At 42.3% G+C, this 25,355-nt stretch overlaps 1 protein-coding gene across 6 annotated transcripts; it reads left to right on the top strand.

Annotated features, from left to right (window-relative positions):
• On the top strand, positions 1-24,008 carry atxn2l (ataxin 2-like). Of its 6 annotated transcripts, none has more exons than XM_038708466.1 (23): positions 1-242; positions 662-719; positions 3,311-3,367; positions 3,465-3,536; positions 3,656-3,842; positions 3,982-4,100; positions 5,345-5,436; positions 7,420-7,629; positions 9,845-10,173; positions 10,655-10,738; positions 11,634-11,756; positions 11,959-12,036; positions 12,181-12,242; positions 14,565-14,902; positions 15,659-15,728; positions 17,777-17,938; positions 18,027-18,090; positions 18,546-18,712; positions 19,124-19,256; positions 20,449-20,555; positions 20,923-21,135; positions 22,107-22,257; positions 23,804-24,008. In XM_038708466.1, exons 2-23 carry the CDS (start codon positions 675-677, stop codon positions 23,860-23,862), a joined length of 2,922 nt encoding a protein of 973 aa, XP_038564394.1. In that variant the 5' UTR covers positions 1-242; positions 662-674; the 3' UTR covers positions 23,863-24,008. The 6 variants fall into 6 exon arrangements, with proteins under 6 accessions (XP_038564394.1, XP_038564372.1, XP_038564378.1 ...); XM_038708444.1 differs by having other exon boundaries at positions 2-261; XM_038708450.1 differs by having other exon boundaries at positions 6-261; positions 9,845-10,155.
• Positions 24,009-25,355: the final 1,347 nt, after the last annotated feature.

The raw sequence follows: 25,355 nt of genomic DNA on the forward strand, positions 1-25,355 counted from the left end.
CAGCGTTTTAAAATAAAATAAAAAGCGTCTGTAAGCTAAATAAAATCTATTTCTTGGTTTTCTCATGTCCTGTAAATGAATCCGCCCGCAAGTCTCCACCCGGATCACGTGTAGACCAGTCGCCGGGTATAGCAAATCGAACGCGCACGTAGCTGTGTTTTGTTGTTTTTCAGCGGCGCACCGCGTTCGGCCTGTCAAAACCGTGTGACTTTTCACTGGGGACGACGAGACAGGAATAACAGGGATGCACATGACTAAAAAGTATAATTTACACACTAATACTTCCTCACCTGTCGGTTGTTTAATGTGAAGCCAGCGTCGTTTTTCAGCGGTTCGTCTTGTGCGTCTGTTTGTTAAATTCGACGTCTGCGCTTAAGCTAGCTGCGTTAGCTGATCTAGCTAGCTGGGGTTTTTACTATTCCGTACAACAACAACAACAACAACAACAACAACATAGCTTTTCCGTCTTCATCTTTAAGAGAAACACTTAATATCACAGTAGTTAATCTAATTTGTGCTGAATCATGCCATGTCAACGTGTTTTAAGTCGCTCTCTTGTTAGCTAGAAATGTAGCTATGCTGCCTGTGTGCGGCTTGTGTTTATTGTTCTCCCGGTCGGAGCTGTTTTTAGCTCTATGTTGTGTTTTTCTACCCTCTGCAGGACCAGGAACACGATGAAACCACCATCACAGACCCAGTCGTCTCCAGCGAGCAGTTCAGTAAGTAGTGACAGCTCGGTGTGTTTATTAAGAGGCTCTTGGTTGTTGGCGTGTCCTTTTCTACCTGTTTAACTGAAGTGAAAGTGATTTTTGTGGTCGGGGGAGAAAAATCAGAAGCAGGTCTGCGTGTAAACACCAGTTCTGATGACTAACAAGCACCCAGGATGCTGAAGGGTCCTTAAAGCGAGACACTACAGTCAAACGGTCTTTTTTTTTTTTTTCTCCCCACCTACTTTACCTATATCACAATTAGAAAATGTAAAATCACGACTATAGTGCTCAAAATTATCACGGTTATCAGTATTATCATGATAAAATGTGCTTAAAAAGATCAAAATGTACTTACACAAACAATGAAACCATTTCATCAGGTTTTATATTAAAAACCACAAATAAAATTAACTTTTTGTTTAAAATAACAGCTAATAAATTATGTAATGTGAAAATCAAATGTCCATTAACATTAAAACTATTATTTAATTTTATATTATTGTATCAGTAAATTCAGTGACCCTAAACACAATTGCATGAATATAAAGGAGTCTTAGGATGAGTCTTGTTCAGGAGGCTGCTGAGTTTCTCCTGTTGGACAACTAATATAAGAACAACCGGATTTTTAAACGAACTAAACATGTTTGTTGGAGACTGAACTACTTAACGCGTTATCACGAACAGAGTCTGCAGACAGCAGCAGAACAACGTGTGGAGATTTTACACTGAGAGCTTCAGTTTACAAGCTGTTAGTCAGACAGACAAACCAAAGCTAAAAATTAACTCGCCCTGTTTCACTATAAGGTCATTTTATTCTAATTAGGTTCCCTCAGCGCTCTTATATAAAAAAAACAAAATACGACCAGACTTCAGACAGGCTGAAAAAATCTCTGCAGCGAGTCTTCTGCCATTGACCGAAACAAACACACGCCGATGCTTCAGCACGGGAGTTTTTAAAATGCGGGAATCGAACACTGTTATCAGGGTAATTAAAGTTTGTAACCGTCAAGAATTTTACCCTGGTTTCTCTTTAAACCGGTAACCGTTTCATCCCTAATCACAGTGACCCTTTACAAAGCTAAATATAAACATGAAAAGAACAATGTTATATGTTTTATTATGTTTATATGCACTGATTTGCATATCACACAATTCCATTTTTTTAAAGCACATTGATAAGAGTCTTTTTTTGGAGGGTTTTATTGTGATAATATAGAAACTGGATGTGGTGTGGGAGACCTTGGTTAGATTCCAACCATGACATGACATTTATTCATTTAGCTGACGCTTTTATCCAATTGCTAAATATGTCAGAGGTCAACTAAGCAACCAGGGGTTAAGTGTCTTTCTCAGGGACATATTGACATATTCTACTCATGTGTGATGGACACTTTCCCCCATATTTACAGATAAAATACCAAATAAAATGAGAATGATAAAAGATATTTAAAATAAACCTCTGTAAATGGATATCGCGATAATTATCATTAATGTTTTATTGCCCAGCCCTACTTCAGCTGTAAGATGTAAGTTATTAATATGTTTAAATAAATACTTAAAAGGAGCAGTAAATGAGTATTTTATTTTATTTATTCAGCCCCAAATTAAATATTTGCATATTTGTAGTAGACAGAAGTGACTGGAATAAAATGACAAAATAATAATAGAAATAATTTATAATGGTAATTAATAAATAAATAAATGGGTGGTGATGGCGCAGTGCTAAGACACTTGCCTTTGGTGTGTCCCTGAGCAAGACACTTAATCCCTCGTTGCCCCAGAGGCGTGCGACCTCTGACATATACAGCAATTGTAAGTCGCTTTGGATAAAAGCGTCAGCTAAATGAATAAATGTAAATTATAAATACTAAGTGTGATATGTTAAGGAGTTTTCTGCAGAGGGAAAAGCGCAAAAGAAATTAAAATTAAATTAGAAACAGACTAAATATGTTTGTTATATAATCTGTAACTCAGTGTACATTAAAACCAGACAAATTATACGAACAGCAGATATAATCAACAGATATTAGTTTGTGGCAGATTTATTGGTATTGATTTATGCATCAGCCGATAAATAAGACAAGTGAATCCAGAGTTCGTCCAGCAGAGAGCAAGATTATTTTTACACAGATGTTCCCCTCTCTTCATACGTTTTGTTAATATTGTAACACAATCAGGACTTCAACTAATGAATATTATTATTATTTATCACTATTGATTGATCTGCTGAATAATTTGGTAACTGATTGATCCATCGTTTGGTCTGAAATTGCTTGTTTTGTCCAAACAATAGTTCAGAATACATAACAAAATTACTGAAATGATTAATAATTGAACAAAATGCTGCCAATTTTGTGTGTCTGACTAATTGATTAACCAGTTGATTGTTTCATTTCTACACTAAAGTCAAGAGATCCTTTAAAGATAGTGGTCAATATGTCGATATTGGATTTTTAAACTATCTAATATTGATATCAATATTGGTCTGAAAAAGTTAGTATTGATCCATTAAACACAGATTCAGTTTTATCCAAAGCTCTGTGTGTGTGTTTCTTTGTTCTTCACTGTACAACCTGCTCACCTGTCGCCTGTGTTTGCAGCTATTTGAAGGCGTCTACAACAACGCCAGGATGCTTCATTTCCTCACGGCAGTCGTGGTGAGTAGTTCTGTCTGTCTGAATTGTATTAAAACTTGATTCTGTCATAAAGCACCACGTACAAAGAGACTGAAGCTTCCCTCGCTGCTGGTTACAGGGCTCCACCTGTGAAGTGAAGGTGAAAAATGGAGCAGCGTATGAAGGAATCTTTAAGACTTTAAGCTCACAGGTAAAAAAAACAAAAAAAAACAAAACAAAAAACGTCCACGACACAACACTGATTCCTGACTCTGATTCCTTCATTTGTTGGCGCCATGTGCAATAACTGATTTCTCTGTGTACCACCAGTGCGAGCTGGCTGTTGATGCTGTTCATAAACAAAGCGATGGAGGAGGAGGCGGCGGCGGAGGGGGAGGAGGAGAAAGCCAGTCTTCTCCACCCAAGATTGAAGACATAACTGACACCATGATCTTCAGCCCCACCGACCTGGTGACCATGACCTGCCGCGATGTCGACTTAAGCTTTGCGGTCAGAGGTACCAGACACATGGAGGGAGTGTTGACCTTTGTGGCGCTGAAGGAAAGCTCACAAATACACCTCTATAAGTTCACTAATAACACTAACCTGTGTGTGTGTGTGTGTGTGTGTGTGTGTGTGTGTGTGTGTGTGTGCAGACACGTTCACCGACACGTCCATCAGCTCATCGCGGGTCAACGGGGAACACCGGGAGAAAGTTCTGCAGAGGTGGGATGGAAATGGAAACGGAGAAAACTTCGAGCTGGAGTCAGACAGAGTGAGAAACACACACACGTATACATTACCATATGTAAGAGAAATGAGCTTTGTTCTGAGCTGGGTTTTTTACCAGAGACATCCAATAATGATGAATCAGTCGGCAAAGAAACCAGCAAATATTCACATTTAAGAAACTGGATTTTTTTAAAAATCGATTATCAAAACAGTCGCTGGTTAATTAAATAATTGACAGCTAATCGATTACTTGATTAATCATCGCAACTGTACTTTCCAAACATTACACAGTGCTTTACAGTAAAAAAAAAAATAATAAAAGTAAGTAAAATAAAAAAATACAACCTATAACAATAAACAAATGTGCCATAGGCCCACAACCGCTTACTTGGCTGCTTACCAAAGCTTCCCGTTTTTCCCTATTTACTAATGGTAATTGGGAAACGAGCCGTTTTTTGTTTTGGTTTATTTTGTTTGAAAACGAAAATCCGTTGGCCGCAAAGTGACACAGACACTAGGGGTGGGAATCACCAGAGGCCCCACGATACGATATTATCACAATACTTATGTCACGATACAATACTATTGTGATGTTAAACATATTGCAATTTATTGCAATATTTTACGTTTTTACCAACTTCAAATTGTGTCCCCAAAGGAAAACTCTTTTTTTTTTTTTTTTTTTTTTTTTTTTTTTTTTTTTTTTTGGTCTAGTGGACTGAAAAAGCAATTTTATTAGCTCCAAAAAACAAACTTCTCATCTACAATTTATATAATAAAAGATCGATACTTGACGTTCGTGATACGAATTTACCTTGCAAAATATCGTTCCCTCCACCCCTAACAGACTGATTTCAGTGTCCTGATTGTGTCTTATCAGTCGTGGCGTGTCCTTCCCTGATTCGTCAGGCTCCTATCACATGACCCCTCTCCAGAGGAAAACACACAACATCAGCCTGGACTACCAGCAGTGAATGTGAAACATGGATAATAAATTACAAGCGTTACTGATCTCTCTACATTTAGAAATATTTCGGATCAATATGTTTTGTGTTTATTTTGTAGAATTTTATGAGAAAACATGAGATTTATGTATTTATTTATTTTTTAATTTATCACACAATTTCAATACTTTCATCAATTATTATGGTTTATTGACTTACATAACCTTTTAGCTGAGGTGGTACAGATTTTATGGATATGAAGCATTTGAAGATACTCCAGAGTAGAAACTGGCGGACCATTTGTATTACAGAGGTGAAAGGGTTAATGTTTGCTTGTTTTCAGTCAAACGGCTGGGACGCCAACGAGATGTTCAAGTTCAACGAGGAGGCGTACGGCGTCAAGTCCACCTACGACTCCAGCCTCTCCATGTACACGTGAGTCTGTCCTCACACATTTACCCTTTAGAGCATTTAGACACAGAGCCTTTATTCAGAGTGACGTACAGGCAGCATTCATCCTGGGGAACCTGGAAGAGGGCAGCAGCAGAACTGTTCAGCCAGTTTATTCTGTCTGACACACTTGAATGAAGGTGAAAATATAAGAAAGCAAAATTAAATGGGGAGGTTGGTCCTTGCTGTTACCTTGGTGAGTATATTGTTATCATAACTGATGGCCAAGCTATAAATATCAGACCTAGGTTGTTAAACAGTGCCGTCGAATGGAAAACTATATTTACCTTGTTGGCATAGTTCAGAGGTCACTAATAGGCGGACCCAGCCGCCGTCCTCTCCGGACCGCCGACCTACAGCCCATTTATTATTGAGACTTACTACGTCGTGACGGAGCGTTTCTATTTTAACCCGCGCAGCTTTTCTAGCATTTACTGTACTGGTTTAGAGGACCAGGAAACTCACAGACCAATCGCATGTGCTCCAGTCGTCTGATGTGACGCTGCTCAGCCAATCAAATCTGTGCATACCGATGCTTTCGAGTCGAGTCCGCGAGATTCACCAGAGACGTTTTGGAAACACGCGAATTGAGGAGACGAAAGATAAAAGAGATTTCACATGACTTTTAATCAAGAATGTACAGATTTTTACATGTACATTCCTCCCACGGGCAGTTCAAAACCAGAATATCTCATAGATCTAGATGCTAGCTGGAGCTCACGTTTCTCACTGAACAACAGAAAGTAGGAAAGTGGTAGCTCTGTAAGAGGAAATGAAAGAGAAGAGGAGGCATTACAGCTGTTCATTTGTGTGTCTATTATAAAATTGGTTAAGACTGCACTTCATCACTTCAAGCTACACTTTTTATTAAATTTTTTCTAAAAATGAGGCACTTTAGTTTACTTAAATTTAGAATTTATTATTTGAATAGTTATTATTTATTATCCCTCCAGTTTGATGTGAAAACTGACTGAAATATTATTTGATTTGACAGTCCGTTGTTGACTAAAAACATGTGTTGATACAACTATAGGTTATAGTACTGAATGATAACGCAAGTTCGTTGTTTTGATGTTCCGGACCTTTGCTTCAGGAAATTTTCTCTAACTAGACCTCTTTGAAATCTAATTGAATACCCCTGGCATATTTGAATAAAAAGAGTTCAGTACATGGAGCTGACAGACGGTGAGCCTCAAACGCCATTGTTTCCGCCTTCATATGTAAATGTCACGCATGCAAAAGTTCCCTGGAAAAACGGGCGAGAACCAACAAGCGCTAGATGTGACATAAAATCTTGGATCTTTAATGTTTACGCCCCCAAAATTTACACAAACTAGCCCACGTTCGAGAGAAGCGTTCATACGAGCTCGTGGAGCTGGAGGTTGTTCAGTGTCTCACAGAAAGTGCTTTTTTACGGTTCTGAAGGAAAGGGAAATATTGTCTGGTTTTCCCACTGATGTCCTTTGGCTCCTCTGCCTTAACTCTGTGATTTATGAAGTTTATTTGTTGCTAACGCCACAGTAACCGCTAGCCGCTGATAACCCTAGCTGCTGTTATCAGCTGGCTCTGAACCAGCGGTCCAAAGCTTTTGTTGGAGGTGTAAACACCAACACACCCCCGGAGCTCCAAGCTTCCACTCCGGGAAGAATCAGTAATAGGACGGCTAGCTGTGTAGCTAGCTGCAGCTGCTGTTAGCAGCAGTTAGCGGCTAAAGTAACATTCAAGCTCTGTAATTCACCAAAAGTGGAGGCAGAGCAGCTGGAGGACATCAGAGGGAAAACATCCTCAGTTTCAGTAATCGCTGTTGGCCAATCAGAAGCAAGTGGGCTTTCAGGGAGGTAGGGACTTAAATAGACAGGAGCCAAAGAAAAGAAAAGAAAAGAGGAGCTGAAGAAACGGACAGGATGAGAAAAATAATGTGTTTTTTAAACATTAAAGCATTTATTTGTCTCCTGCTTGGTCTCCCAGCATGCCTTTAGAGAAGGGGGCAAACTCTGAGGTTTACCGGCAGCGGGAAGCCCGAGCGGCTCGGTTGGCCAGCGAGATCGAGAGCAGCCTGCAGTACCGCCGGCGGGTTTCTTTAGAGAACGACGATGGCAGGAGCGAGGAGGACAAATACAGCTCCGTGGTCCGAGAGAGGGAGGACAGAGCCAGCCCCGGATTCACCGCCACCGGCAGGTGAGAGTAACATTACGTTTCATTGTCTGTTAGCTTCCTGGATATAAAAATGATTGTGATGACAATCTGTGCAGGACCTGGAACATGATTTCTTACTCTAAATTACTCTGAAATACTCTGAATCAGTTTCCTTAATCAGACTTATGATTTCTAAGGTTAGGGTTAATAAAGTACTAGGGGTGTACTGGTATATTCGTACCGCACCGCTTCGGTACAGGATGTTTGGAACGCTGCACATGTGCACCGAATGCAGACTTTAACGTTAAATATTAGGCTTGTTTTGTGTGTGGAACATACGTAAATTCTGAGTTTCCACATCAACATATTAAGTGGCGGACCAAATCTCCGCCTTACAGCACTACACAAGCAGCCGCTTTAGCCCCGCCTCTCGCTAACTAGTGACTTAAGCATCACGGCCAGAGCAGAGAAGCCAGAGCTTTAAGACCCTCCCTTATTGTTAAGGTCTTATGTTTGGGAAAACTTCGATAAGACGAAAGCAGCGGGCCGACATTTCTCAGCAGTGATCGGGTTTGTTTCTGGCAACACGTCAAACTGCCTAACTCACTAATGGTACCACACGAAGGAGAACGTTACTGCAAAACAACGAGCACAGTGCAAACGCCTTTAGGGATTTAAACAGACTTTAGACTAGATAAGATTTTTAAATTTTTATCTGAGCAGGCCTTCAAGCTGGGATTGATGATGCTCATAGACGGAATAAAAGAATCAGACTGCTGCACTATAATCCATATTGTATATTTTTTATTAAGAGAATATTTTATTTAGTGGAGAACTTGGTGGTAGTTTCAGCAGTATTTTTAGTATAGTAGTAAGTAGTAGTAGTATAGTAATGTGTAATTTTAAAGTTTGTTTGAAAAATTGTGAACTAATTTGTGTTTACAAAAGTTCATAAACAATTTAATGTTTGCATTTTTTTACCCTTATTGTACCGAAAATAAACTGAACCGTGACTTCAAAACCGAGGTACATACCGAACTGTGATTTTTGTGTACTGTTACACCCCTATAAAATCCATTTTGGGCTGTTAGTTGACACTTGTTTTCTAAAAACAGGCTGATTAGAAGAATAAAGACTTCTTAAACACAACAACACCGTTTCACTTATACGCTAAACATTTCACACTGAATGTTCACTCTCCCCATGTTCAAACTGTAAAAGAAATACAAAGTGACATTACAGTAGGGGTGGGGGGGAAATAATCAATACAGCATAGTATCGCGATATTTTCCATGGCAATACTGTATCGATACATGGACGCCAAGTATCGATCTTATATAAATTGTACTTAATAACTTTACTTTTTGGTACTATAATAATAAAATCAACATAAGTATCGTGGTGAGATCGCGACATGGGTATCGTGGAGAGATCGCGACATGGGTATCGTGGAGAGATCGCGACATGGGTATCGTGGAGAGATCGCGACATGGGTATCGTGGAGAGATCGCGACATGGGTATCGTGGAGAGATCGCGACATGGGTATCGTGGAGAGATCGCGACATGGGTATCGTGGAGAGATCGCGACATGGGTATCGTGGAGAGATCGCGACATGGGTATCGTGGAGAGATCGCCCACCCCTACATGACAGCCCTACAGACGATAACACGCCTGTTATAATCAAAGCTTAAAACAGGTAATGGTGTTGTTCCCGTGAGCTTTAACACCCTTCAGATGCCAAAACACACAACAGCAGTTCGATGAAGAGGTTTTTACAATGCTGGAAAGTTGAAGTTTGAAGACAGTCTGAGACCAGCAATCCTCTAGGTGTTCAGAATTCACCCTGATAAGAAAAAAAAAATGTTTGAAGATTTTCTTTTCACACATCAAACAGCAGTCACATTAATCATATCATATTTTACCTTAAGCTAGAAAATTAATGATAAAGAAGATGAAACTGCTTCATTTAAAACCTTCAGATTAAGAGGATATTAAAAGGAGCTCGACCCAACAAATTCTAGGAGAGGAAGTGAAGTGCTCCCCTAACAGCATATAGTATAGTCCTTCCATAAATAGGGAGCACGGTAGGCAAAAGCTCTCTAGCCAGCTGATTTGTTTGTTAAAGGATTGACCAGGAGACGAGCATTGAGAAGGTGAAGAGGGCGAAATCCCTCTCTGATTGAAAGCAAGAATTTTATCCCATCAGCTTCCCAGAATTCTCCTCACAGTCTCTTTTCCTTCCTCTGCTTTTCCAGGGAAGGTAAATACATCCCTCTCCCCCAGCGGGCTCGGGAGATCGGCCTGTCTGGCAGCAGCGTGAGGACCGGAGCCTCCGGCCGAACCGCCGCACCAACCTCCACCAGACACCCGCCGCCCAGCTCGTCTTCCCCCAAACCGCCGTCTGACAGGAGCAGCCCGCTGTCCGTCAGAACTGCCTATTCTCCTCACCAATCACAGAGCAGCCCGCCGGCGGCCAGCAGCCCTCCCTGCGCCAATCACGTTCTCCCGCACTCCCTCTCCCATCCTCAGGCGCTGGCTGACACGACGCGCTCTCCTGTTAACGGAGGTACGGAGGCGGTTCAAGGTCAGAGAAGAGTTTGAGCTGTCATTGGTTTGAGGTAGAGAACTATATAAAACTAATAGGAGGGTCAGAGAGAGTCAGTCAGTCTGTACACGCCCACACCGCTCCGAAGCTGCAGTCCGACCTGGTGGACTTTACCTGCGTGGTGCCGCCAAAAAGTGGGGAGGACAGGAAATGGCGTGGGCAGGGTTGTAAACATAAACTGCTTGAGCTAGCATGGCTAGCACGCTAACAGCAGCGGTCTGAAATGTAGATTATAAAGCTTCTTATCAAACATGTTACCGTCATTAATCTCCATCACTGCTCTTTCAGCCAATCAGCATCCCTCCACAGCAGCCTGAGAGTCTAATTAGGCAAAAAAAAGCGAATGATGTTGATGGTTTAATCTCCTCCTGCCTCTGTTTGCTGTTAAAGCCTCCCGTGTCTTTAGTGTGTAATTTAATGTTTGTGTGTGTTGGCTCTAACTGCTCGTTTTCTCTTTCAGTTACATCCAGAACTTCCCCCAAATCCCAGAGACTTCAGAGCAACAGGACCCTGCGGACCCCCAACTCCCAGTCCTCACCTGCAGGTGGGTCCAGCAAACACACAAGGATAAGTTACTTTATAATCATATAAACAATGAAATGGTTCATTCAAACAACAAAGAACTTCATTCATTTTCTTCTTATAACTTTTGAAAGAGGTGGTATTCTGTTTTTTGGCGTTGTCCCTCTCCTTTATTGAGTTATATTCCTTTATTGTGCATGTAACAGGTTTGCAAAGGGAAAAAGCCCAAAGGGAGTTCCCATCTCCCACAGAAAACTCTGCTCTGAACTGAAAACCGCTCGTTTGTAGTCCAGCCTCTTCCCTAAAGCTAAACGCGCCTCATATAACGCTCGCCAAGCGGCTACTCCGACACGCCCTCAGAAACAGCGAGCTGCAGCACACAGCTCTCCTCTCCCTTCCAAACACTAGCTACCCTCCAGGCAGTCAGTGGACATAAAGTTGTTCCTGTGATGTAGAGACAGAGCTCAGTTAAACCTTTATGGATACAGATTAATAACTCACCGCTCTGAAACTCTCGCTCCAGTCCATGTTGCCAAGCTGGTCGGCAACACGTACGGCTGAACCCGAGCTGTTTACCGGCTTCTCGCTGACCCGCCCTTCTCTGCTTCTGATTGGCTAGTAGTCCTTAACTAGGAACTGAGCATGTGCGACTCCCAACAAAGATCATTTAGAGACAAGATGTATCACTCCATAGCTAAAACGAAGCCTTCAACACAGGCTGAAAAGAGGAGCTGCAGCAATGTGAAGTCTGACAAAAATATAACCATGGAAACCTGCTCTGGTACAAACTCTAAATAAGATTCTGAACCTGAAAATGAGCAGAATACCACCTCTTTAATATAATTTTGTATTTGCTTTTGCATATAGTAAATTGACGACAGATCGGTTTCTCCTCCCTCTGTTTATTCACGCTCCAGTCTCTCGCGCTCCAAAACCGGACGCCCCTCCCCAGGACCTCCCCCTGGTCGGCCCCACTTTCTTGGACTCCACGGCAAACACCGCCAAACCATCCGGCCCCACCCCGCTCTTCCCTGTCGATGGTGAGACATTTATTTAAGGTTTTCTTGGGGGGGAAATATTTTTAATGACATTTTGACACCGCTACATAGAGACGAGGTTGCAAGTTGTTTAAGCAACATTTAAATATTGAAATATATGGATGTTAATGAATAGTTAGAACATGAGAGTGGACGGTGCTGATGTGTTAAATATGTCCTCTCTGTCTCTCTCTGTCCTCCACAGTGAATGAAATCCTCATCGCAGCAGCTAAAGAGCGAACTGAAAGTCTGTCCGGTCAGCAGGAAGGCAAGAGCAGCAAAGGTAAAAGATTCTGTCCTTCACGAGGTTTACACTCGTCCCTTTTATACGTATAGGACCTGGCTTCAGGTCGATATAATCCACACAGCAGTGCTTATGTCAGCCTTTAATCCCACTGTGGTGTAACTGATCTCATCTCTCGCTCAGCTCCCTCGGTCCAGCAGAGATCCCAGCTGGAGGAACTCCGCAAGTTCGGCAAAGAGTTCAGGGTAAGAAGAATCTCATGCTGAGGGTCAGGGTTCATACAGGGTTCATACAGGGGTCATACAGGGTTCATACAGGGTTCATACAGGGGTCATACAGGGGTCATACAGGGGTCATACAGGGGTCAGGGTCCTGTCAGAGGGTTCAGGACTGAGACACTGGGCCTGGGCATTGACACTTTTTTTCCAAATAGACATTCAGGGACGATCTTATTTCCAAAACTGTCCAGTTCGTATTTGTGAATGTAAAATTTTATGAGTGAGTTTATTTTGTCCAGAAATTGGGATTGATTGATTTTCGGAGCTGTATTCTTGTTGATCTTCTCCTCCAGCTTTGCTTATGCTGTGTTCACACTGAGAGCGAATTCAGCGTTTTGGGCGGCTTGATTACATACAAAGTAGAGATAAAATTAGACCATTTATACCGATATAGTTTGATGATGAGTTAATTAATGTTTCATAAAGTCCTGCCAGCGTTGGCACAAATGAGCCTCCAAAGCTCTTTGAGATGAGAGGATAAGAGGGGTCGTCCATGATGGCTTTCAGCTTCCCTCTCATCCTCCTCTCAGTCACTGCCTCCACACTGTCCACTTCCATCCCCACCAGCTCGCCCAGTTTGTTGGCGCCACAAGTCCCGATGCCCCCTGGCTTCTCCAGGGTGGGTGTAAGCTCTGTGAAGCAGGTAGATGATGGCATCGTCCACGCTGATGTCAGCCTGCTACGCAAACTGCAGAGGGTCCAGGCAGTCGCGTACCCAGGGGCCTAAGGTGCTGCAGAACCAGTCTCTCGAAAGTCTTCACGACATGTGACATTAGTGCCACAGGCCTGAAGTTGGAGAGGTTGCTGGAACAGCGCTTTTTGGGGACAGGGACGATGCAGGAAGTCTTCCAGATCTTCGGCACCTTCTTCAACCTCAGCGAGAGGTCAAAAAGATGCCACTCCCGCCAGCTGCTCAGCACACACCTTGAGGACCCTCGGGTGGATGTCATCGGGTTTATTGGCCTTGTTTATCCGGGTTCTGGTGAGCTGCCGTCTCAGCTGGCTGGTTGTGATGACTGGGGTGGAGGCGAGAGGAGAGAGGGGGGCACAGCCAGCGTTGAAAAACTGGTGTAACTCGTTTGCTCGGTCCTTTGTTCCCTCTGCTGCTCCTGCTGGCCTGTTCTCACACCCCCACACACTTCTCTGCTGTTGTTCTGCTGCAGCTTCCCCTCGATCCTGTTCTTATAACAGTCCTCAGCCCTCCTCAGCTCTCTCTTCAGCCCCTTCTGGATTGCTTTCCTGGCCTCTTCGTTGACCCCTGCCATGAAAGCAATCTTTTTCTTGTTCAACAGAGATTTGAACAGCAAATGCAGATTTCTGCCTTTGGGGTAACATGACCTGGGTTACACCATTTGGAGTTTACAAAGTCCTCCTCCAGCTTCTTACCGCTCTGTTTCTTCCTATCTGCTCGAACTAGCGAGAAGCCGGCTAGTTCCACAGAGCAGTCTGGTGTCTTCCCATTCAGCCAAGTTTCAGTCGGACATAACGTGCTGCACTCCAGATACTCGCTCTGCCCGCCGACCAGAGCCGAGCGTTCATCCATCTTGTTCGTCAGTGAGCGGACGTTCCCCATGACGACTGAGGGAAGACGGGGCGTGGATCTCCACCGTTTTCAGTGAATTAGCTTTCACAAGAGAACTATTCACCAAGAAAAAAGGCTAGAATGTGCAAATAAATTAGTGCGTAAGTAAAAAGTTAAATAGAAATATAAAAAAGGTTAAAAACTAGGAAAGGAGAGAGGGAGCTGTTGTGCTGCCACACTCTGCGGCGCCGGAAGTACAAGTACTTGACAGTAGTCCAGCGATAAAACTCCCACAAGGAAAGCGTTGCGAGGATTAAATTTGCGTTGTATGTGAACACAGCATTAGAGTCAAAATTCTTTCATCTTCTTCATGGTACAAAATTCGGTTTGCACAATCTAGGGTCGTGACCACAGGCTGTATAAAAGAAGTGGACGTAGCCACCGTGACGCAACATGTTTGTTTGTGGACAACCGTTTTGAAGCCTCCAGTTTGGCATTTTGGTCGTTGCCATCTTGATTATTTTTTTTGGAACCAGACACGCGACCATATTTGGACGAGGGGGTGGAGCTAGCTAGGTTGGTTAAAGATGCATCAGTACAGTAATTCATGTTAACTGCGATGCTAATTTTGGCTAGCGGCAAACAGACGCCGTGTCAATGAAAAATGTCTCCTTTTTTAACTTTGTTCTTTGTAAGACGGTTTGATAAATGAGTGCCGATGTCTCACATCAACGGTGAGGTTATAAACGTATCAAACGTTGTCTCAGGGCTCGGTTGGTGATGTTCGTCTTCCTGTCTGTCAGCTGCAGCCCAGCTCCTCTCCATCAGCGAGTCCGGCCTCTGCAGATCCTCCTCAGCTCACCTCCTCCGCCTCCTCCTCCCCCGCACCACCCAAAACTCTCACCTCCTCTGCCCAAGATGTGCAGCAGACCACAGAGGCGGCTCCCCCCACCATGACCCCTGCTGCCTCGACCCCCACAGCTCCTGCTGGACCCCAGTCCTCAGGACCAGAGGGGCCTCCGCCTGGGATGACCCAGCAGGCCCCCAGCAGCGAGGAGGCCTGTCCAGAGGGCAGTGAACGTACGGAGGCTGCAGCTGGATCAGCGTGAGTGACCCTCGTAAATGCACATATAATCACAATATGTCCACGAGCTTCAGGAGTCATAAGCTCACGACTAGTTACACAAAAATTATCCTCTAAGGAGATTCCTGTTGGCTACAATAGGAAATGCAGAGTGCTACTTTCTGTGTTTTACTTTCGGTCAGACCCCAAGACGAGCGAAATATCTGTCCACTTGTCTGGGGCTTGGTCTTGTTTGAAATAATTTATATAAATTTAACTTATTTGAAACGTTGTCGTAGGATATTCACTGCTTCCACTGATATTGGCAGTGTTTCTGTAGTCATTCTTTCCTGAATCAGACCCCAAGTCAGAATGAGATTAAAGAAGACCCCGGTGGAAAAATGACTTCCCATTAACAACAGTAATAACTGGGATTAGTTTGATTAATCAGAATCTGCACCGAGTAGAGTTTCACATACAAGTTATTTGATTTGGTATTTTGGTGCATAATAATAAATATTAATAAGCCAAAATTGTAGGTTCCAAAGCTACTACAAAAATCAAGAAATAAAAATATGTGGAGGGGACATTATAGTATGTACAATATATTGTCCAGAAGGGGTCTGCAGGTGTCAGCCTAACACAAGGCTGTAAGGTCAACATGTAGCTCTTTTGTTTTCCTCTCAATCGTTGCAACTGCGTATTAAAGGGGATAACCTTTTGTCAGATAAACCTTAAAACTCACAGATCTGTTACTCAAACTTTATCATATTGTGCCTGTTCTGGTCTTTTTTGCAGGCAAGTGAAACACTCAACGTTGAATCCAAATGCAAAAGAATTTCTTCCTGTAAAAGGAAACGCAGTCCTGGTGAGTTTAATGAAACTGTCACTCTTAATGTCTGATGTAAGTTTGTGAATGTATTGAGAGATCTGTCACTTTTTTCAACCTATTTGAACTTGTTTTTGTGTCTGTGTGGGACAACATTGGGACAACATTCTTTGAAATTGGTCCAGTATTAAGCGAGCGCGCTGCAGCCTGCAGCAGTGAAACAGCGCTGCAACAAAATTCTTTGGGGTAACTGCGCTCCATCTGTCCACATTAGTCGTAGTTTTGGCCCCAACAGGTTCAGATTGTTATTACAAGTGTCTGGCAACATTATGGAAAGGATCCCTACAGCGAGAGACCTTTTTTTTTTTTTTTTTTTTTTTTTTTTTTTTTGTTAAACCAGAAACAGTGTTGCTCTCGTCAAAGCCACCAGACTCCATCGACAAAAACTGTAATTTTACCTTGCCGATAGAGACGGGTAACGCTACTCTGTACCTTTAAGGTATCATCCGAACACACTAAAAAAAAAAAAGAGAAGAGTCTTTTTTCCCCCTTTGTGCCTGCACCATTAACTTTATTAAAAAAAGGCTGCATGCACCAAATCCATGTGTGATTTTAACAGCCGCTCACCTTCGGCTGCATCTCAGGCATGTTCGTCACTGTGGCAAGTTTATCAGCACAAGCTCGGCTTTCGTTGGTTTCATCTTCTGGTATCATTTAGCTCTTCTCTGTACATTTTTATTTGCTGTTCACATCACTTGTCACTAATCGATCGCTGCGTTCCATCACATCAATTAAACGCTTGTGTGGCGATCGAAAGTTAACAAAAACACACGTATCAAAAAATTACCTTATATTCGTTTACCACAACTTATTTGGTCTCTAAACTATTTCTCTCCTCTCTCATTCCAAGCTATAGTTTTTCCAGTGTAATAATACCAGTGAGGATGAACTAATCAGGATGTGGAGGATCTGATACAATTTCCCAATACTTTTATATAACAGCTATTTGAAAGAAGAAATAAAATGGATAACCTTGCTTGTCCATAACAATACAAATAATAATAAGCTACCAATCCACTACTATGGCTCCAACAGGTGACATTTTATGCAAGGTATTGAATTAAGTACTCCACTGGTATCTGTATCACTTTAAAGGTACCAATACCCAACCCTACTTGCAGAACAGGGGAGTTGCTGGTCTACAGCTGCTTCGGTCAGTTAGATGTGTGACTTTAAGTGTTTTTGTTTGTTTGTATTGTATCTGGAGTTTTAAAAGGTTAAAAACACCAAATGCACACAAACTAACCGACAGAGGCAGCGGAAGCCTTGGGAGGTAAAATTACTGTTTCTGTCAAAGGAGTCTCGTGGCTTTGACGGGAGTGATACAGTGGCTGTTTCTTGTTAAACAAATGATATGTAGGGATCCTTCCCATAATGTTGTCAAAAATGTGGTGTCCGAACAATAATGCTGCGGTGATGTGTTGAGAAGAAATCCGCTTGACACTGTTCTTGATCATAAAAGTTTATTACATCAAGGAGTTCAGCATCAATTACAAGCTCTGCAGCAGCTTGGAGAGTGACCCAGCCCGATGGCCACTCTGTCTCTCTGTACATCAAACACAGCTTATATAGGACATGTTTAGGTATCTGCTAAATACCATATAAGGGTCTGAGTCTGCAAACTAAGGCTCCAATCCATATAAGAGCAAAGTTCTATAAGATAAGTGTAGACATCTTGTTGGACACCAGATAAGGGTCTGAGCCTCCACGTAACCACTGACCTCTGCTCTCCCATTAAAGGTCACTAATCCTCTATCCAGCTGCTACAGTGCTATGTTAAACTGTTATGCGTCAAATGCACATATGTTATACACCACAAAAACAACATGGGCCTGTCAGCGCAAGGATTATGCTGCAGCACCAGTTAAATAATACAGAAGTTAAAATTTGACTTGATGGCTTCCAAACACTTCGATTACATGTCTGTTATACAATCGATAAACTGGTCTATGAGAAACCTGTCATGTAGTGTTTGTGAAACTAACTTCACCTCTCTGACAGTGTTTCTTTCTCTTGTGTTGTGACAGAAGCCTGCGCCGACCCCCACCCCGCCTCGACCGAACCCCCCCAGCCCCTCTGTGGTTCTGCCCGGTCCAGGACAGCCAGGAGGAGGAGCCATCTACAGCAACCCACCTGGACACTACCTGTCCTACGTCTCACCCATCCACATCCAAGGGCACTCAATCCAGGTTTGAATCCCTCTCTCCCTCTTTAGTTTCTGTAAGCAGAGATTTGTTCCACCGCTGTCATTTTAATGTCTCCTTGTCTTCTCCTCAGGCGCCTCAGATGTATCAGTACACCATGTCCACTGTCAACCAGGGCAAATACCCCAGAGCCAAAGGTCAACACCACACACACATTTTTATTATTAATGTCTGTACGCAACAATAAGGGGAAGTTAAAAAAGCTTAGATGTGAGTTGAAAGAGACAGGTGCTCGGAGGTCAAGTGGAGGTTGGTTATTGTAGTTTGATCAATGATCTGTTGCTGCATTTTGTGTCAAATATCACACTCCTTCTCTGAGTCGTAACTCTTAACATGCAGACCGCATGCACATATTTTTAGATTCAATGTGATTTAATACTTGTGTGGATATCATTATCTCTGATAATGATTTACATTATTGGGACTTAAATTTCTAAAACTTCGGACTTTTCTCCTCAAATTGATGTAGATAGAATAATAACAGGTGCAAGGACGAAATCCATTAATATAAATGTAAATCTATCAATATCCTTTTGACATTAATGATCAGATATCCCAGGTGAAACGGTGACCATGTGTTCTGCTGTTTCAGGCCCGGTGGTGGGACAGCGTCCAGAGCACCATCCCTCCCAGAACTCCCCCATGATGTCAGCTGCAGCCTCAGCTGCAGGACCCCCTCTGGTGGCTTCACCTTATCCCCAGTCCTACCTGCAGTACGGTCAGGTGATCCAGGCCATGCCCCCACACTACCACGGACAGGTACAGAGGCAGCAAACCACTGTTCAGCTGTAAATCAACCAGTGTATTAAAAAATAGTAAAACTAGTTAACGGTTTATAAAATAGTTCTAACTAGCTAAGTGTATATAAAAAAGTTGAACTAACTTGTATTTTAAAGTTCCAGACATATTTGGAAACAAATCAAATACCTACTTAAAAATAATTAAAATTACATATACACCTCCTTTATTAATAAAAATCAGAGTCTGTGAATAGGTAAAAACGTGTTTATTTCCAAGTTTAACTGCTAGACAATTACTGGACCCTTGATTTTCTTGTGACCCTATTTACATATTAAGTGACCCCACAAAAGTTTATATCTCTTTAATTCCGCTCAGCAGACCAACAGTAAAGTGCAGTTTGGACAAATCTGTCTTTAATGTTATTTCCAGGCGGTTTACTCAATGCTGCAGGGGGGTGCGAGGATGCTGACGTCCGGAGCCCCTCATCAACAGATGGGAGCTCCTGGCCCCCAGTACCCCGGCCAGGCTGAGGGCCAGCCGGGGCCACAGCAGGCCATGTATGGTAAGCAGACTTATGTTTTTATTCATTGTATGTAATCAAAGGCAGAGCAGGAAGTTTTATAAACTAAATAAAATGTGAATTTTATGAATATAGTTTGGTTTGTTGTGACCTAACATGACATAATAAGTAATTGGTTGCGACTTCGGGTCCCTGAAAGATAAATGATAGAAAATGTTCTTGAAGCCGGTGTAAACAAAAATATAAATATAAAATATAAATATCAGGTTTAGTGTAAGTTACCTCCTACCTAGGAACATGACAGCAGATGATTTCTTGATAAAGCCAAAGTGGAAATGCATAATGATGCATTTATAAATGTGCATACATATCCAGATCCTCTGATGACAAAGTGCTGTTTTTATTTCTGTACAGTAAGCCATGTTAAAACTTCGCTAATGCTCAGTATTGATTTTCAACATTGAATCCAGATGCTGAGGCAGAGGAAAGCTGCACATTTTCTAAAGCTAGTTGTATAGAATCGACACAGAGGTATAAAATAATGTCATCTGCATATAGATAGATAAAAAAATTGGGAGCCCATTTCTGTGAATTTTGTGATTTAAAAAAAAAAAAAAAAAAAAAGAAAATAGGTCCTGTAAGTCATGCAATGACATACGATCTGAAAATAATAAGTTAGTATCTTAAAATAATGAGAAACCTTCTCAAAATATTGACTTAGCATCTGAAAACTCAGATTACAGATGATATTGGTTAAAAAATTTAAAAAAAAACTGGTCTAAGTATTGAACCTTGTAGGGCCCCTTTTTGTAATAGGAATGAATTTAGATATAGCATCGGCCGGCCTTCTACGCTGTTACTGAACCATCGTTGAGACTTAAGACCAAATCCTTTGGATCCTAGTTTGTTCATAAGCAAGGCACGATCAAAGATTTTTATAGATGAACAAAAAGGGCTGTTTAATTTAATACAGATGCCTTAGCATGGGATCATTTATGCTCACTTTAAATAGGACTTCAATAATATTATATAACCCTGCTTGTAGTTTATGCAATCTATGATAGCATGAACTGCAGGCGGGGTTTACGCCAGAATCCCCAAAGTCTGTACATTGAATGACAGGGGAACTTAAACCATGTATGCATGTCAGCCAGAAGTTAAATGTAAATCATCAGTAGAGCTTTCTGGGGGAATACTGCATGTTTAATGCTTTTATTTGGTGTTTCTCTCTCAGCTCAGTCTTTCTCTCACCACTCGGGCGCCCTCCATCATCCTCAGCCCTCCAGCACCCCGACTGGGAATCAACCCCAGCACACAGCACCCAGTCCGGGACACAATCAGGTAAAGATACTCACACTGTACGGATGTTAATGTGCTGCCGAGATTATGAGAAATGTATTTGGTCCTTATGAAAAGCTTTTGTGTACTTTGTAAAATGGTCGGCAGCATGAAAGTGTCCTTTAGCATAATAGTTTGACTAAACCAGGTGAAAATTTACAATGTGGTTATGTTGGTCAGAATTTGACATAACATGCAAAACTACTTTGCAAGATTTTCTTTTAATTTACACCACAACATGTTTTAACTTACATTAAGAACTTTGGCTTGGAAGGACATAATGGAAAATAAAGTTGTTTCCATGTGATATCTTTGCCTCAGCTGTCTCTGTCCTTCCTGTGACATTATTTGATCAATCTTGGGTATTCAGGTCAACTTTCTCAACTCGTTTCCCTCGCAGTCGAATCAGGGTGGTCCTCAGCCTCAGTCCATGTTCCACTCTGGAGGTTTGTCTGCTCCGACCCCTCCTAACCTGCCGCCTGGCCACAGCTCCCCGCAGGCCTCCTACACCATGCAGGGATACAGCCTCCCCACCCACCAGCCGCTGCCGCATGGCTTCCCCTCAATCAGCCAACTCACACAGGTGAATATGAATCTGTTCACCACTAAAGGGGAACTTCACTATTTCCCCATGTTTTTGTCTGTAGCTTATTGGAACAACATTTTTTGAAACTGGTCCGGTATTGAGCGAACGTGTTGCAGTCAGAAGCAGTGAAAGACTACGGCAACGTAGTCCTTGCGGGTAAGTACTTCCTCTAAAATGCTTGTTTTAACCGCTCAGATTGTTATTGTATATGTCTGACAACATTATGAAAAGGATCCCTACAGAGAGAGACCTTTTGTGAAAGAGTAAGATCCTTTTTATTTAACCAGAAACGGTTACTATATCGCGTTTGTCAAGACCACCAGACTCCATTGACAAAAACAGTAATTTTACCTCGCAGGACCCCAGAGTTGCAGGTCTACTGTTGGCTCAGTCGGTCGGTTGTTTGTTTTATTGTGTGACTTTGTTGTTTTTGTGTTTATTGTATGATTTTTGTGCTTTAAAGGTTAGAAACGCCATAGTCACACAATAACACAAACTAACCGATCGAGGCAGTGGTAGACCAGAGAGGTTAAATTACTATTTTTGTCAGTGGAGTCTGGTGGCTTTGACTAGAACGATATAGAAACTGTTTCTGGTTAAACAAAGAGGATTTCACTGTTTAAAAAGGTCTCTCTCTGTAGGGATCCTTTCCATAATGTTGTCACACTTGTAATAACAATCTGAGCCCGTCAGCAGCAAAAACAAGCACTTTTGTGGACGTACTTTGACGTGGCGCTTTTACCCGAAAGGATTATGTTGCTCCCGTGTTTCACTGCTGCTGACCTGCACCGCAGCGCACTCGCTTGAGACCGGACCGAATTCAATAAATGCAAATAAAAGTTTGTTGTGTTACTGAGCATTTGTCACAGTGCTCCTTGGGGGCCGGAAGGGTTAGCGCAGAGCCCTGCGTGTCCTTCAGTGGTCCCAGTTTGCGGTTTCTCATGAGATGTCTTGTTTGTCCTCTGCAGGCTCACGTCGCAGGAGGCATGTCGGGACCTCACCACTCTGCAGGTCATGGACTGCCGCCGGTCATGCTGCACTACGTCTCCCCTCAGCAGGGCAGTGGCTCCAACCCCCAGCAGGGAGCACCACAACACTTCTACATCGGACACCACCAAGGTAAAACTCAAACCGGACACAGACTGCCTCTGGGCCACAATACGGTCTTCTTCTAGAGTGTAACTGTAAAACACAGATATCTTGAAAACAGCTCACTTTATCAGAAATGTGGCTGCTGAAGAGCAAAAACTCTTCAGCGTGTTTTTTTAAAGGGTAATTCTGGGAATTTTTAAACCTGGGCCCTATGTTACGTCTTTTAGGGTCTAAATAAATAATCTGTACAAAACATTTTAGAACTGGTCCAGTAGATCGCCTCAGCCTGCAGCCAAGAAACAGGGCTGCAACGTAATCCTTTGGGATTCGTCACGGTACGGCTCAGATTGTTATATTAAGTGAGTCTGATTTCTACAGAGAGAGACCCTTTTTTTAAGGTGGGACACTAAAGGTGAATAGGGTAGAACATTTTCACTGATAGGTATCCACATCAAAATTCTCCGGTTGATTACTTGCATTAAGTCAGTTATTTTTTTATTACAAGTTTTCTTAAATGTTATGTTTAAACATGCAAATGAGGCATTATCTAATGCTAACATTTGGTGAATTTAGGAGAAATCTGCACACACAAAATGACAGTGTTGTAAAATAAACACCTACATTTTTATTTTGGGTTTTCTTGTTTCCGCTAGTCTGAAAGAAGACATGTTTATGGAAGCAAATTATACCAAAATTGACGAGTGCCTTCAATGTCTCGCCTTAAAGAGTATGACTTACTGACTTACCGTTGTCTTCCAGCAACAACTCCCTTCTCGCGAGACTTATGTGTTTTTGGCTAAACAAAAGGGATCTCACTCGCTAACAAAAGCCACCAGACTCCATTGATAAAACCAGTAATTTTACCTCTCTGGTCTACCGCTGCTTCGATCAGTTAGTTTGTGTTATTGTAGGTAAACTTTATTTATATAGCACCTTTCAGAGACAAGAGGGGTCACAAAGTGCTTCACAGTATAAAAGAAAACGCATAAAAACAACACAAACCTACAAAGCCATACGGCTAGCTAAATGCTTGTCTAAGAAGATATGGTTTTTCCACAGAAGGCTCTCTCCCTTTAGCCTTGAGAGCCTTGGAGCCACCACACACCAACCACAATCACCTCTTGTTTTAAAACGTGTTCTGGGAACAGTTAAAAAGGTCTTGGCCTGAAGACCTCAGAGAGCGACCAGTAGATCCTGGATGTAAGAGGGAGCTTGACCATGCAAGGCTCTAAGTAATGGTTAAAATTTTAAAATGCAATCGGAGGCCAATGAAAGAGCCTTGAAATCTCGCGAGATGTGAGTTGTTGCAGGAAGACAACAGGTGGAAACGTGAGTCTTTAAGACATCTTACTCTTTTCAGGTCTATCTCTGAAGGGATGTCAGACTCTCGTTGGCAAACACAAGCCCTTCAAAGACATAGTTTGACGGATGCAATTACCCTAAAAATGTGTAGAAATAGGGCCCTTTAACAAAAACATAGTGTAGCGATGATGTGACTGTGTAATTTAAAGTGTTTATAATTCTAAATGTTGAAGTTAATTTAAAAAAATATTTTTTATGCTTTGTCTTCCAGCTGTGCAGGTTCAGGCTCACCCCACCCAGCAGCTTTCCTTCCACCCCTCTGCAAACTGATCCCTCCCCACGTCACCGCTGGATTCAGGAGCGAGGAAGACGAACCACCACCACCCCCCCCCAAATCCCAAACCCCAAACAACTCGTAACATTCCCACCTCCTGACATCAAACTAACACAACCTTCTTTCTATCCACAACTTTTAGAAAAGCAGACAGAACACAGAAACACCTTGCACGGGACGTTTCTGGATTTTAATATGTACATACAGACTGTTTTCACACATGAAGCTGGACCGAAGACGTTAAACTGGTGGAAACATCGTTTTTCTCCCTGTCCCACCTCTGTCCTTTTACAGACGAAACCAGTTCATTAATAATAAAACCCTTGGAAAAACAAAACAACTGGAACTCTTGAATCAGTCTCCTGCAGGGTCCTTAATATGAAGCAACACATCAACACATTTCTGTCTGTTAAAATGTAAAGCTACAGACAGTTAGCTTAGCTTCAGTGTTAACTTTCCTATAATATAAAAAGAGAAAAAAAAACAACTTCCCCTGTGGTGGCTTTTTTGATTCAGTCTGTATTTGAGCCACTCTGATCGTAGGTAATCTTTGCCGCCTGGACTCTACTAGACTTCTGAAGGTGTGCTGTGGTATCCGGCGCCAAGACGTCAGCAGCAGATCCTGTAAGTCCTGGGAGTTGTGAGGTGTGGCCTCCATGGATCGGACTTGTTTGTCCAGCACATCCCACGGATGCTCAATTTGGATTGAGATCTGGGTAATTTGGAGGCCAAGTCAACACCTTGAACTCGTGTTTCTCAAATCATTCCTGAACCGTTGTTGTTTTGTGTCAGGGCGCATTATCCTGCTGAAAGCAGCCGACAGGGAATACGGTTTCCATGAAAGTGGGTACATGGTCTGCAGCGATGCTTAGGTAGGTGGTACGTGTCATAGGCTGTTTTTCCATTTCCAGTACCGAGTCGACTGGCCCACTGTCCTCCGTTTTCCATTGCAGATAGATGGTACCCCTCAATGAAGCTGGTCGTCATAATAAACACCACACACAACTGCTGCGATCCACACAGCTTTCTGTTTTTTAAGTTAAAACGTTTCAACATTCCTCAAACAGATGAGCGGTATGAAAACCTTCCAGCTGTGTTTTCGCAGCCACTTGCGGAGCTCCTCAACTCAATAGTAACTCAAAATATTCAAGCACATTTGTGTTCCGCCATCACTTCTCGTAAAACTGTCTATATTCGAAATCTACACAGCTGATTTCTCACCTCAAAACTTGATTTAGTGATGAAATAACGTATGCAAATTGTACAATATAAAACTTTCTGTGCACTCTGTCAGGCGCAATGATGACGCAGTGTATTGTGATGATTCTCTGACCAATCAGTAGTCTGGTCTGTTTTCATGTCACATTTTAGTATCACCTCGCTTCGAACCTCGACGGGGGTGATATGAAAAAAGTACCTGGAAGCACTTTTCCACAATGGAAAACCAAAAAAAGTCGAGGCGAGCTGATACTGCCGTACCGTGGAAAAG

The sequence above is a fragment of the Micropterus salmoides genome, unplaced genomic scaffold (assembly GCF_014851395.1).
Source record: "Micropterus salmoides isolate LMB-PRFRI ecotype aquatic unplaced genomic scaffold, ASM1485139v1 Ms_hic_scaffold_10, whole genome shotgun sequence".
Classification (NCBI taxonomy): Eukaryota; Metazoa; Chordata; class Actinopteri; order Centrarchiformes; family Centrarchidae; genus Micropterus; species Micropterus salmoides.

Coding starts and splice junctions, on each gene's coding strand:
- atxn2l (XM_038708444.1), top strand. Junction 10,739..11,633: donor CTCCCAGTCCTCACCTGCAG/GTGGGTCCAGCA, acceptor TTCACGCTCCAG/TCTCTCGCGCTCCAAAACCG. Junction 14,903..15,658: donor GAGGCTGCAGCTGGATCAGC/GTGAGTGACCCT, acceptor TCTTTTTTGCAG/GCAAGTGAAACACTCAACGT.